The 15,100-nt window shown below is 39.9% G+C and overlaps 1 protein-coding gene across 1 annotated transcript; it reads left to right on the top strand.

Annotated features, from left to right (window-relative positions):
• The first annotated feature begins 460 nt into the window (after nt 1–460).
• Nucleotides 461–13,908, top strand: LOC129232822 (uncharacterized). Its single transcript, XM_054866920.1, has 6 exons — nt 461–527; nt 4,487–4,613; nt 7,430–7,541; nt 8,579–8,684; nt 11,924–12,104; nt 13,140–13,908. Exons 1-6 carry the CDS (start codon nt 461–463, stop codon nt 13,906–13,908), a joined length of 1,362 nt encoding a protein of 453 aa, XP_054722895.1.
• Nucleotides 13,909–15,100: the final 1,192 nt, after the last annotated feature.

Here is a 15,100-nt window from a genome sequence, read left to right as displayed (position 1 = left end):
ATGGAGCTGTTTAATATTCGCGCATAAGTAGGAGAGTTTGCGGTCTCTCCCCCAAAAAATGTTTGTTAGGAACGTATTTTTTGACTCTTTGATGGTTAATAGGAGGATTCGGACGCTTGAAAGTTGGGAAATTTTTTTTGGAATTTGAGGGTTATATTTTCGAAAACATAAATGTTTTGCTATCTTCAGTGACTTGAAGGGAAATGATGGGATTCAAAAATTTTCCACAGTCGATTTTTTGATATTAGAGCTTCAAAAACGCAATTTTAGATATCTTGAGTGATGCAAAGAAACGGGGTTCGGGGGCCTTCCCCCGGAAAAAAATTTCGGAATTGAAGTCCTTAAAACGCAACTGTAGGCCACCTTTGATGACGTAGCAGACGACATGGGTCAGACCTTTTCCCTAGAAATGTTTCGGCGTAGAAGTTCTAAAAACGCAGTTTTAGACCATCTTTGAATGATGTTGAAAGATGAGGAAAAGAAGGACATGGGGGCTCATTCGAAATTGGAGCCTTCAAAATGCGATGGTTAGCCATCTTTATTATGTCATATTATAATTAAGATAATTAATTAGAACAAGAATATTACTGTTATAATTATTCCAGATTAATAATATATATGATCCAGATCCAGATTCATAATGGTCAGGCGCTATCTCTCAACTCTTCGATATTGAAGATTCAAAAGGCATGTTAGTGGATCTTTTAATGAAAGGGTTAAGGGCTCGGGGCCTCTCCCCCGGACTGTTTTTGGTATTGAAGTCCTAAAAACGTAACTGAAGGCTCTTTTTAAAGACATTAAGGCATGAGGTTCAAAACTCAAAAACAATCATAGAGAGGAAACAGTATTTTATTTTTTCCAAGTGAGTAGGTTTGAAAAAAATTATTAGCAAGCATTGGACAATGGACATTCATAAAGACATCGATGCATAAGAAGAATTTTTGAACGATGTCACAAAAAATGAATATAATATTAAAATAAATGTAATCAAAACTGTAATGTGCTTGTTCACGCATCTCCCCCCCCCCTCTTTTCTTTGTTTCATAGTAATTGTAATATCAATACACGAGTTAGTAATAACTTTTAGACAAATAAAATAAATGAATAAATAGTAAGTCACAAAAACTGCTTGATTAAATGAATTGGAAAACATTTCCGCATTTTAAATGAAGGAGAAAGAAAGCAAAAAATATTCTTCGATTTCGAAAAACCCTCCGAGAGTTTTTTTTCAGGATGCGCCACTGCCCGGAAATATGTTCGTATTAAATTTCCAAAAGCATAGTGTAAGATTTTTTGTGTTATTAGGAAAAAAAAAAATTAGGTCTTGTAGTCTTCCTGCGGAAATTTTTTTGGAACTGGAGTCTTAAAAAACTTATATGTGGGATAACTTTGGTAGCATGAGGTAAAGGGATGGGATTGAAGAAATCTTCTCCGGCAATTTTTTCGAAATTGAAGCTCTAAAAGTTCAAATTTTTTGACGATCCTCGATGACATTGGTTCAAGGATTTGGGGGAAAAAAAGGAAATTAAACCGTAAAAATACAGTTGTGAGTGATTTTTTTTTTTAAATGTTTGCGGGGGGGGGGGGGGTGGAGGAGAGAGTTTGTTGACCTCCTCCCGGAAATTTTTCGAACTCACAAGCCTTCTTTTGGGAGGGGGAGGGTTTGGGTCCCGATTTTACGTTTCTCAAGGACTGAGTTAAAAAACATAAAACACGGGCAAACGTAAAACAAGCGAAATACATAGAAAATAGAAAAAATCAAATAGAAAAAACCTCAAGGTGGTAAAGATGACTCTTTCAAAAGATACAATATCTATGTTTTACAAAATGGACATTATTGTACATACTGTTACAAATTCTTTAAATAGTAGTTATTTTCTTGATTATTTTGTTGTAATCTGGCTAAATTTGGCGTTTTATTCCATTATTTTTCATTCAAAATTATTGTAGTAACTTAACCTGTAAATAGTTTCTTGTAATGAATATACAACCCCCTTACGTTAGAACGAAGTATATGGTCCCTCAATTTCTTAAAGATAAGATTTTGTGAATGGAACAAAAAGAAAACATCGAGAAGCAATTCGAATTTTCTGGAAACGTCTCGAGGATTTGTAAATAGCCTCCGGGAGTGATAAAGGAGTTAAGTTTTTGCTTGTGAATAGTAAAACTGCGCTGGAGAGCATGTATTAGCTCTGTTTTGTGAAGCCTTTGAGCTGCGTTTTTTGCGTATTTGGATGTAAATACGTGTGCCATCGTTGAGTTTATGGTGTTAATTGATATTTGCTTAATTGCTGATGATTCATTTAGCAGTTGTAACTACGTTTCTTGTACATAGCTGTAAATGAATCTCATGTGCTTTTCTCAAGAAATGTGTCGTCAGTCAAAGAAAGTTTGAGGTTGCTCCGAACGCGTAACAATATTGTTACACATTCTGTAAATTGTAATTATTTTTGTGATTATTTTGTCGTAATCTAGCTAAATTTGGCGTTTATTAAATTATCTTTCATTTAAAATTATTGAAGTAACGTAACCAGTAAATAGTTTCTTGTAATGAATAGACAGCCCCCGTATATTCGGCCGAAGTATACGGCCCCCTCATTTCTGAATTTTAAAATTTGTGAATGAAAGAAATAAGATAACGGTCTACGATTTTCCGGAATCTTGTGGAATAGTTGAGAGGTCTCTTTCGATGGTCTATAAATAGCCGTGCCGTGTGATAAAAAGTCAGTCTCGAGTTAGTTTTTGCTTGTGAATCGTTGGAGCGGAACGCTGGAGAGCATTTATTGCTCTGTTTTGTGAAGCCTTTTGAGCAGTATTTTTGCGTATTTGGAAGTAAATACGTGTGTAACCGTCGAGTTTACGGTGTTGAGTGATATTTGCTTCATTGCTGATGATTCATTTAGCAGTTGTTGAATATTTTGAAGTTTAACATTTGTTCTGGCTCGTCAGAATCATTTTAACATGGGGTGCGATCCTCGAGTGAAAAAAGAAAACGAACGGATATTTCTAACGATATTTCATCTTGTTTGACTAGAATCAAATTGAATTCTCTTAAATTGCATGTAGAATTTAACGTTTTCGAAAAAATATTTCTGAATATTTGCTTTGTTGAATAAGAAGTCTTTAGAACAAACACAGCTTCATATGAGCGGCGTAGGGGTGGTTCAAAAATACATATGTAAAAAAAAAAAAAAAGTTTCTCCTTGACAACAGGACACCCCTCAATACTTTTAGACTTGTGGATAGCAATATACTGGAAGCATTTTAGCTTCCTATTTCAACTGAAAGAGGGTTCTCAACCCCCTCCCTCAAACTTCAATAGTATGGGGCGGGGGGGGGGGGGGGTTAAAAAATACTTCGAACTGAAAAAACAATGCTACATATTATAATATACACTAGAAATATGCAAAAAAAAAAAAAAATGCAATGAAACAATTATTTACAAAAAAAAAAAAAACAGCTGGGAAAATTAAATATTCGTCAATTTGTGGCATTTTCTATGCTACGGCTCATGTTAAATGAACGGGTCATGGAGCACCCTCTTAAAATTGGAGTAAGCAGCTAAAACTTTTACAGCATAATACTATTAGTAAATGTTAAAAAAAAAAATTAAAAAAAAAAAAAATTGAATTTTGACCTCTTGAATTCAAATTATGTTTTTCGCAATCATGAGTGTGTGTATGTAGGCGTATGTGTTTGTGTGTAGGAGGTATGTGTATATGTGTGTAGGCATGTGTGTTTGTGTCTGTGTGCAGGTATGAGTGTGTGGGTAGTTGTGTGTATGAGTGTTTGTGTGTGGGGGAATATGTGTATGTGTGTAGGCATGTGTGTTTGTGTCTGTGTGCAGGTATGAGTGTGTGGGTAGTGGTGTGTATGAGTGTTTGTGTGTGGGGGGATATGTGTATGTGTGCAGGCATGTGTGTTTGTGTCTGTGTGCAGATATGAGTGTGTGGGTAGTTGTGTGTATGAGTGTGGGGGGATGTGTGTGTAGGCATGTGTGTTTGTGTCTGTGTGCAGATATGAGTGTGTGGGTAGTTGTGTGTATGAGTGTGGGGGGATGTGTGTGTAGGCATGTGTGTTTGTGTCTGTGTGTAGGCATGAGTCGTGTGTATGTATGTGTAGGTGTGTGTGTATGTGTTTGTGTGTGTGTGTGTGTGTATGTGTTTGTGTGTGTGTGTAGTTGTGTTTGTATGCGTTTGTGTGTAAGATATTGACGCAAACTGGAGACGACTTTCGCTGTATCAGCAGCATTGTGAGGAGCCGGTCGACGGTGATGCTGCAGAGGGAAATAAAATCATAGGACATCAATAAAAACAGTCAAGTGAGAACAATAAGCAATCGTGATTGCTCAAAAAAAAAAAAAAGAAAAAAAAAATAGGGGGTGCCCTGTACTCTAGCTGAAACAAAGTTTTTTTTAAAACCACCCTAGCGGCGTTTACCATATGCATATTAAAAAGTTTTTGTGATGTTTCCCTCCTCCCCACAGGTTCCATCCAGGTGAAGAAGTGGAAGCCCCTGGCCTTCGACCAGGTCACAGAGAACCCGGAGGCCACTGTGGCCGACATCCTGGGAGAGCTCACCACCGTCGCATCGCTACACGTCAGGCTCTACAGGTGGGGCACTGTTTTTCCTTTGATTTAAATTGATCTTCTTTTTCCCTCGCACACAACACATTCTACAAAGAAGAAACGTCTGCAGTACACTGTTAAAAATTCAGGAAGATTTTCTGGTAATTGTTACTGTAAAATTGCATCGCCGACGCATCGCTGATTTTTACGGTAATTTATACCGGAGAAATAAGCGATCCCAGCGCCAACTGGTTGCTGTGGCCTACCGAGGAAACCGTAAAATTTTACAGTAACATTTGATTTTTACGGTAATAGTGACAGGCAACATGGATGCCAGTAACAATTACCGTAAATTTTCCGGAAAATTTTTAACAGTGTACGTGTTTTTAAGAAATCAATTATATTTTAGAAAAGTGTGAGGAAATACTTCAAAGGAAATAGCAGAACTTGCCTAATTATATTTTATCTTATTTTTACTTCCTTTTACGAAAAAAGGGAGTATTGTATTTTGTAGGAAGTTACCGCCCTAAAGCCAGGGCTAAGTAAGAAATACTTAAAATACACCGCCAGCTCAGTTATTCCAATCCGAGGACTGCAGTTTCGTGCTTTTTAGCAATCATCAGCCCGGAACAGGAATCACGTGAGCTGGAGGCGAAAAATCTCTTAAGGGAGCCAAGAGAGCCAAACAAACTGGTAGCTAATGTAAAATGAGCACAGACCAGCCGAGTGACCGAAGCAATGGTTCGGTTCAACTCGAAAACTGCAGTCCTCGGCTGGAAATGACTGAGTTCAACTCAAAGATTGATGGCAAAGCTAAGGTATTTTGTATGCGGTCGCTCATCTGGTTTACTAGTTCTGCATTAGCTACCAGTTTGTTTGGCTCTCTTGGCTCCCTTAAGAGATTTTTCGCCTCCAGCTCACGTGATTCCTATTCCGGGCTGATGATTGCTAAAAAGCACGAAACTGCAGTCCTCGGATTGGAATAACTGAGCTGGCGGTGTATTTTAAGTAAGGAAGTATTGTATTTGCGAAAAAAAATTTCTCCCGAAAATCGGCCTTCATTTCCATTTTGCTCACCCCCGAATGAATGTTGAGTTTTATTTTTCAACCCGACCACACGTGGATATGTGCCTAGGAACCTACAGACACCCGAAATATCCATTTTGACGATCCCCGAGTTAATTACGACGAAATTTCTCTTGACGTCCGTATGTGCGTATGTATCTCGCACAACTCAAAAATGGTATGTCCTAGAAAGTTGAAATTTGGTACGTAGACTCCTAGTGGGGGCCTCGTTGTGCACCTCTCCTTTTGGTTTCATTCGGATGTTTCTAAGGGAGTCTTTTGCCCCTTTTTGGGGGGGGGGGGGAAATCATTGTCAATTTCAATGTATACTCAAGTGGTGTTATAATTTGTCGGACACTTTGCAATATATCGCCAGTCTTTTAATCGCCAATTTGGCGACGAATTTGGCGTTTTTTTTTTTAATTTTTAAATTTGGTTTCAATTTGGCCACTATTGGTGATATTTAGAAAGAAGGTAAACAATTGAATCTTATTAAAATTGCCAATAATGGGGAAATGACATTAAATTGGAGTAAAAAGAAGTCACGTGATGTACACATCAGTTCGTTTGTGGCACATTTGGCGAAAAGTCGCCACGCTTGGTGACTTTTCCAACCTTACAGATCTTTGTAGGTCTTTCCAGAACCAGTCATACGACGATCGGAGGCGATCTTTGTCTTTGTTATTCAACTAGGTTGATATAGGTTATGTAGGCGACCTAGGTTATTCAAGTAAGTCGCTTGCTCAACTAGATTGAATGACTCGACGTTAAATCGCGGTTATCACAAATTTGCCTTTTCAACTGCGCATGCGCGCGGACTTACGCCGATTTCAAAAATCTTGCTAAAATTAATTACAAACATTTTAAATTTGGTAATAAATATGAGATAGCAACAGATAAAAATTAGAAATCACAAAGTTTTCTCTGATTTAGTTTTTAGGCCTCAGTAAAGATTGAATTATGCGTCTTAATTATTAATTGATTCGGTGTATGATCTGTCTGTCTTTTTTCAGGACCAGATTTTTAACCTCAGAAGAGCGTACTCGAATTGCAGCATCACTTCTAATACAAAGTCGAACCCTCAACCTAAATACAAATGTATAATACTAAGTTGTTTACGCCTAGCGTAAAATATCCGCAAAAGACGGATTTCTGTACTAATATTCTATTTATTTTTGAAGTAAACAACGTGTTTTACATTTATGTTAATTAAATATTTCCAAACTAATAAATATTGAAGTATCATTTTTCTCTTAAGATTATCAGTTATTCATATCCGTAGTTTCATATAATATATCACGAAATAGCTGTGAAAATATTGTAATCGCATTCATTAATTTGGTGGGACTCTCGCTCAACTTAATATAAACAAGCAACACGAAATCTTAAAACAGAAATCCCAAAAAGCTAAGTCCGAAGATTGATGTTGTTGACTCGAAGTTGAACCGAACCATTGCTTCGGTCACTCGTCTGGTCTGCTAATTCTATATTAGCTACCAGTTTGTTTGGCACTCTTGGCTTCCTTAAGAGGTTTTCCATCTCCAGCTCAGTCACTTTCCTATGCCGGGCTGATGAGCGCTAATAAGCACGAAACGGCAGTCCTCGGCTGGAAATGACTGAGCTGGCCGTGTATTTCACGTATACTAAGTGTTGTTCATACAGCCATGCAGTTTCATTATTTTTCATCATGTCTGGAGATGTCTATCTCTGACAGTTTCGGGCGGTCGTAAGCTTCTAAGTCAATCGGAACTGGAGTGTGGGCCGTGTCCAATGAGAGCGTTTCGTTCCTCTTGCAGCGTTCCCGACAACCCCCAGGAGTGGAGGGACATCACGGTGCGGAATGCGGTGCTGGAGCTGCTGAGGGAGATGTCTCAGAGCAAGCTGGCTAAGCTGTGTCCTCTCTCACAGGTGAGCAATGGCTGGCATTTTTTGAAAATTGGTTTTTTTTTTGGGGGGGGGGGGAAACATCACTTTTGGAGCTGCAACGAGGGGGAATGAGTGCCTGCACTTTATATATATAAAAAAAGAAAGAAAAGAAAAAAAAAAGGTGATGCTCATTGTGAAAGTATGGGTTGAGAACAGGAGTGCATAGCTGCATGGGCTCCCATATGCAAAATTGTAAGGGGGGGGGGCTCAGATATTTTAACCATGGTTTAGCATGATATTTTCCCCATGAAAACCAATTTCAGGACAGATTAGAGTCATTAAAATTTGGCATTTTTGATAACTTATTCATTAATGCTGAAGAAGAAATGTTTTTACATTTTTGCAAAGAAAAAAGCACTAAAAACAAGCAAGTTCTATTTTCTTGGGGGGGGGGGGGGGGGGGCTCGAGCCCCCGCTTGCCCCCCTATATGGGCGCCCTTGTGCAAAAGCCGATCGCTATCGTTCGATTATCCATCAGGGCCGACAGTATATCTTTTTTTTTTCACATTCTCTTCTTTATAGTTCCTCTCAATATTAGAATTTTTAATAAGAATAGAAAGCTCTAATCTAACCAACTTCAGAATAATTAAAAGCTTCAAAAAATTTTTCTATTCTCAGTTTGTAAATATTTTATTAATGAATGACTAATAATTGTTTTTCCATTAATGACTGGAGAAGAAATATTTTTACATTTTTGTAAAGAACAAAATACTCAATTAAGGAGATCGGGAGAAGACATCGAAATTCGAGAGTCTGGTAATGTTACAATCTGCCATGTCTAGTGAACAGGGCCGACGAGAGGCCATGTCAACCTTGTCAAAAACGATGGCACGGCAACCAAACTGATGAGGGGCCCCGCCTAGGCTCTCGGTGGCCCTGCTAGTGACCTGTTTCCCATACAGCATGACACGTTAAGGGGTACCATTTCCTCTCTCTTTTATATTAGCTTCTGTTGCTTTTACTTTTAGTGCCAGATACTAGCTTCTATTGATTCTGAGTCCTCCCTTTTTTCGTTGCAGCCCATGCTGTCCAACATCATCAACAACCGGTACATGGGCAAGATCGGGAAGGAAAAGTGCCAGGAGTTCGGCCAGTGGTACCTGACTTACAGAAAGCAGCATCCCGGTAAGCAACAAGCCTTAAGGGCAGCTCACACTATGGCCGTCCGTCCCGTTTTTTTACTTTCTTCTATATCTAATATATAGAAGAAAGTATTGGATTCGTGCAAATTTTCGAATTTCGAATTTTGACGGATTCGAACGTTTTGAGGTGTGCTGAGTCCATTTCGACAATTTTTGGAAAATGTCTGTCTGTCTGCGTGTGTGTGTGTGTGTGTGTGTGTGTATGTGTGTGTGTATCACGTCTGTGTGTGACCAGTTTTTTGTGGCCGCTCTACAGCAAAAACGACCGCATGAAATCGAACGAAATTTGGTACACATATGTGCCCCTTTGTGAACTTGTGCCAATTGGCTTTTGGCGCGAATCCCTCCAAGGAGGGTGGAGCAATGGGACGTTTTTTGAGTGACGCGTACTTGCTATTCCTTATTAAGTAACTGGCGGAATCAAACAAAATTTAGTCCATATGTTGCCATTAACAGGAACAGGTGCTGATTTAATTTTGGTGTCAATAACACAAACGAGGGTTGAGCTATAGAACGTTTTTTGTCGTCAATTGTGACTGCTGTATCTCAAGAAATAATGAACGGAATCAAAGAAAAATGTATCGACAAGTAGCCCCTAAAAGGTATAAGTGCTGACTCTATTTTGGTGTCAATAGCTGAAAAGGGGGGTGGCGCAATCGAACGTTCTTTTTTTTTTTTATTTTTTTTATTTTTATTGTGAGTGCCGTATCTCAAGAAGTAATGCTACCTTCTGGATGAAATTTGGAATAAATGTCAATCCATATGTAAACAGGCGTTGGTTCAAATTTGGCGCCAATTGCTCCATGTTTTTTTTTTTTTCTTTGTGAATAAAAATAGCTTTATTAATGCAACAATAAGAAAGATAAATCGTAATAGATTTTCGTCTGCGTATTTCGCGTGATTTTAACTGTTGGAAAATAACCAGAAAATCGCGATGATTTAAAATTTTTAACTGTTGCCATCTTGCGTTTGTTAACAAATAAAATATTTGTAATTAATTCAAGCAAGGCTTTTAAAATAACTTTCAATTTTCGCTCTTTGCTTTGCTTTTGTAATAATTCAGACATTGGGATGGTCGTCAAGTTTTTGCATGTGTCATTTTGTTTTTGTTGAGAATATTGCTTCCTCGTCAAGCATGGGGAGGGATCAGAAAAAAAAAAACATATATATAGAAGAAAGTTTCGTAATGGCCACAACATACTAGTTTATAATGTAACACTTTTGAAAAAATGACCAGCAATAAAATCTGTTACCAAAAGATCTGGGGAGAAAAGAGGGGAGGGACCAGGGGCGGATACAGAAAAATGTTTTGGAGGGGGCACAGGAAAATGAACAGCCCCCCTCCCCATGTACAATGTTTCATAAGAAAGTTTTCATGACTTTATTTTTTTAATTTTTTTTGGATCAATTCAGGCCAATGAATATACTCTTCTAAGTACATAAATATTATGCCCTAATATACTTTGAATGCGGACGTAAAACATCTTAAACGTTACAAGCCAACAAAAACTAAACCCTGCATAATGTTACCGAGATGCTATACAATGAGCGGTTTTTATTAGGAACATTGTCATTATGATTATAGCACGAGGGCTAGGTTATTACATAAACCCATACCTCATTTGAGTTTTTTTAATTAATTTACATTTTAATAGTATGTGATAAAGAAAATCATAGTTAACCAATAATTAACATTTTTAATAAAAATGTTAATTATTTGTTCCATCATGGAATTAATGGACGAACCGCGATATTACGTTCCCTTGAATTTGAAACCATTGAGTTAAATGTATTCTGCCACTCTGGCCTTTGACTCCAGTGTTCCTGCTTTAGCAAACAAAAATACTTTTATTCAAAATATGCTGTGTGTGTTTTGTGTTCTTTTCAAATAACTACCCATATAAAAAAATTCTATAGAGAAGTCAATTAAAAATAATTTAAAAAATAGCTAAATTAATTCATCCTTTTGGGGGGGGTTCAGGCCCCCTGTGCCCCCCCCCCTAAAATTCGCTACTGGAAGGGACTAAGAATAAACAGATCTGTGTTACATCTTTTGGTGCAACTTCGGGAAGACTTTGAACAATGAAGAATTTTCGTTTTGCGCCATGTTTGGTCACGTAAGTCTGTGTGAAGTTCCGAGTTTGCTATATAGGATGTAACATCACCTACCTCAGAGTAGCCACATTGAACTGTCATACAGTAGTTAGGGGCGAAAGATCTTCACACTTTGTTTTTTAAACTGCATTTTCGTGTTTGACTTCGTTTTTTGTTATGAAAGTATCCTATCGTCTTAACTATTGCTAATGACTGATTGACGTGTCAATGAACGGGAGGGAGGGGGTGGGGGGTTGGTGTCCTTTAAAATTATTTCAAACATGGATGAGATTCGTGACTGGAGTCTGAGCAGTATAAATGTGAGCTTATCTCACAGTAATACTAATAATAGGGAAGTTTTCGATTTTTCAATTTTATTTTTATACGATAGAGGTATGAACATCATAGGTGGAAAAAAATTTGCGATACGATAAGCAGTTTTTTTTTAAATTATTTTTAAAGTTCAAGCGATTATGACGTCAAATGGCACAGGAAGTAACGTCATGCGCTCTTCCGCTGCGAGAGAAGCCGAAGGACGTGCAGTTGGCTTCGAAGACGAAACGTAAGGCTTACCTCCTCGCATTTAACTCCTCGCGTTTCTGGATCATTAAACCTCTCATCCTCTCGGAAATATTCAAATACCTTCATTGATGTTACTTATTAGATTATTAGATTGTGGTTTAACGAATCCGGCCTCCATAGCGTGTTCAAAAGGATTATTGAATTTCTAAAAAATAAAAATGCTGGTAACAGTTTTGATATGAGCATGAACCATACTGCTATCTGAACCATACTGGTAACAGATTTGATGTGAGCATGAACCATAAGAGTCGACCACAATACTGCCGTGCGCAGGTAAACGGCAGTATCTGCAGGAATGAGTTTTCTAGATATTTGAAGAAATGTGTGTTGGGTTCAATTCTAACAATGGGAAAATAATGGAATTAGACGTTTTTTTTCGCGCCTTTTTTTCAACGGAAACCAAATAAGCGAGCTTGTACAGTAAAGATAACGTACAATAGATGACAAAAGTGCAAAAAAATGAAAAATTTGCAGTTACTGCCCTTTACTTGCACACGGCAGAATAGTCGAGGGCGAGTAAAAGTAAAGCCAGTCTCCTTGTTGCAGAGGGCGGCACCCCCGAGGTGGTCCCCACGGAGCGCCCTCTGGACGGGCGGCTGACGTTCCACCCCCTGAAGGAGCTGCCCATGATGCGGGACTGGTTCCACGGATGCAGGAACCCCTCCAAGAGGACGCTGCAGATGTACGTCGACATCCTCAACCAGGGGCCGGTCAGGCAGCAGGAGAGGTGAGTAATCCCCGACGACCTCGACAATGTTTGCCTTTTTTTAGAGAGTTTAGTACATAAAAGGATGTACTTTCCAAAGTGTTGACCTAACAATTTGTGTCTAAGTCCCGTAAGGAAGGTAAACACCATAAGTTTAGCAGATGCCTTTCTATTTCACATTTCTGTAGCTATCTAGTGAATGAAATGTCAGAACTCAAATTGAAAGGCTAAATCATTTTATTTATAAATCTAATAATTAACAACTGTAAATAATAAATAACTTCTGTAAATGGTATAAACAAGTATGAGGGATTTCAACACTACTCAAATCAATCTTCATGTTCCAAAAGAACATCTTTCCGAATATTTGACACCCTGACAAGAATTATTCTAAAATGTTTCAAAAAATTTTAAGTCCCTAACTCTCATGGCGAAATCCTAACAGCCCTCTCCTCAGTGCAGGACGTCGCTTCAACAGCGAACGATCCTCTTAAAAAAATACGACTATCGTCGGTCGAAAATGAGAAACGCGAGCAGAAGAGTGCTTTCCTTCTCATTTCATCTGCTTATATCCTACCCCCGCACACACGGCACGTCACTCCGGATATGCTTAGGTAAGAGCCAATCTGGATCTTTCCAGAACAATCGATTTGCCGCGGAGTCATCGGGAGATTACCTCACACATCCGCTCGTGCTCTGACGTCACATCCTTCTTTCTGACGAACACGTCGTTCGAAGTCGTTCCGATGTTTACTTGTTGTTTTTCCGATACGCGATTTGAAACAAGCGCCCTTTAAGGGGCAAGATTAACTGCTGTTTCATTATTAAAGAAATACAAGTGAGTAAAAACATTTACATTTAGTTTACACTTAGCTTTTAAAATGAATTGGTAGGAATATTTCTCAAATAGACATTTTGTGGCTATCAGAAAGTAATCCGACCGAAATCCGCGCCAATGACCTTTCCAATTGAACCGAAAAAGAGGTGATCATTGTCAATGTTGGAGCTTAACCTTCCAGAGCCACTCTGATACCTTTCTCTTCCCTTTCGGTGCAGGCCGAAAGTGGTGCTCTCGACCCTGAAGAATTGGTGGAAGAACGAGAAGCAGCGCGAGCGGAAGAACCTCCGATCCGACGACCCTTCCCCGGACAAGGAATCCTCCCGGCCCAAGCGCAAGAGGAGGTCCTGCTCCAACCCGGACAACCCCAGGGAGGACAGCAGCCTGCACAACTTCAGCGGGTCTAGCTCCCAGGAGGCGCCCAGGCCCAACAACTTCACCATGATCCACCACGATCCGGCCAAGAAGGAGGACCCGTTCACCATGATCCACCACGATGCGGACAAGAAGCAGGGCCAGTTCACCATGATCCACCACGACGCGGACAAGAAGGAGGGCCAGTTCACCATGATCCACCACGACGCGGACAAGAAGGAGGGCCAGTTCACCATGATCCACCACGATCCGGACAAGAAGGAGGACTTCGCCATGATCCACCACGGCGAGGACAAGAAGGAGGACATGCACTTCGACCACCCCTTCGAGGTCAAGGACAAGATCTCCCCCTTCTTCGGGGGCCACCACTTCGCGCCCGACTCCAAGTCGAACGGCGGCAAGATCACCCTCTTCAGCCACATCCACCCCGACGGGTCCATCGAGAGGTTCCTGCGAAAGGAGGAGCCTAACGGGAAGGAGGACCTGTTCCAGAAAGTGGGCGTGGATAGCCACGCCCCCCTCTTCGGGTTTCCGGTGGGCGTGGCCAAGTCGTGCTGCCCGGCAGACGACGGCCGCGTCAGCTCGGAGGACGACGTCGACGTGGGGATATGAATAGCGCTGTGCAGTTTATATTACCTTTAAACGATTTCGTTTTTCGTTCTCGTTCGTAACTGCGGTCGGATCGATCCTTCCCGCCGTGTTGAACATCGAGGCTGATACAGAGTGATGGAAAATGGTTTATAGCTCGTGTGAAAGGGGCCTACACTTTTGCTCTTTAAAATACACATACAAAAGTGACGACCAGCAACAGGCTCTGGGCCCAGCTAGGCTGGTCCCAGTCAATTTACAATCCCCAGTGAAGATCAATGGCCCTCTTAAAACTATCTACTCCCTCGCTCATGACCACCTCTTCCGGTAAGCTGTTCCAAGGTTCCACTACCCTGCTAGAATAATAATTTTTCCTAATATTCACGTTGGCCTGAGATTTAAATAGCTTAAAACCCCTTGTCCTGTTTTCAGTGCTAAACTTCAACCCCGTAACATCTTTCATTCTAATTAATTTAAACAACTGAATCATGTCCCCTCGGTCTCTTCTTTGCTCAAGACTGCACATTTTTAGCCTTCTGAGCCTGGAGTCATAGTCTAAGTGAGAAAGTCCATTTATTAGCCTTGTAGCCCGCCTTTGAACCCTTTCCAATACGTTAATATCTTTCTTAAGATAAGGAGACCAAAACTGAACTGCTCGCTTTCAAACCATCATATTCATAAAAACTGCTTAAGGCTTTTACGGCCGGCGTCAATATGAAAAAATAACATTTCCGTGCTTATTCAGCCGAGGTCTAAAGGAAAAAGGAAATCCAGACGCTTCGTCAAGCTCTGTGGCTGACATCATCAGTGGATTAGTTTGATAGATGATGTCAGCCGCAGAACTTGACGAAGCATCTGGATTTTCTTTTCCATCCATTAAATTTCAAATAGAAAAGAAGGGAACTTCAATTTACTAAAAACATAGTACCTTGCCCTTAGATCTGCTCGCCACGACAGTTCAAAACAGACTGACGTCCGCTCCCATTTTGAATCTGAAGCCACTCCCACTTTCCATCAGAACACCAATCAGAGGAGAATGCCTTCCAAGAAAAGAACGCCATCCAATCAGGAACCGGCACCCACCAGTGGTTTACATAAATACCAGAGCGACTGGAGAAGCCCATCAGTCACACCAAACTCATCCACTGATGATGTCAGCCGCAGAGCTTGACGAAACGTCTGGATTTTCTTTTTTCCTTTAGACCACGGCTAAAAA

Source organism: Uloborus diversus, unplaced genomic scaffold (assembly GCF_026930045.1).
Source record: "Uloborus diversus isolate 005 unplaced genomic scaffold, Udiv.v.3.1 scaffold_14, whole genome shotgun sequence".
In the NCBI taxonomy this organism is placed as follows: Eukaryota; Metazoa; Arthropoda; class Arachnida; order Araneae; family Uloboridae; genus Uloborus; species Uloborus diversus.
The sequence above is the reverse complement of the archived record's forward strand: the minus strand, read 5'-3'. Positions and strand labels throughout refer to the sequence as shown.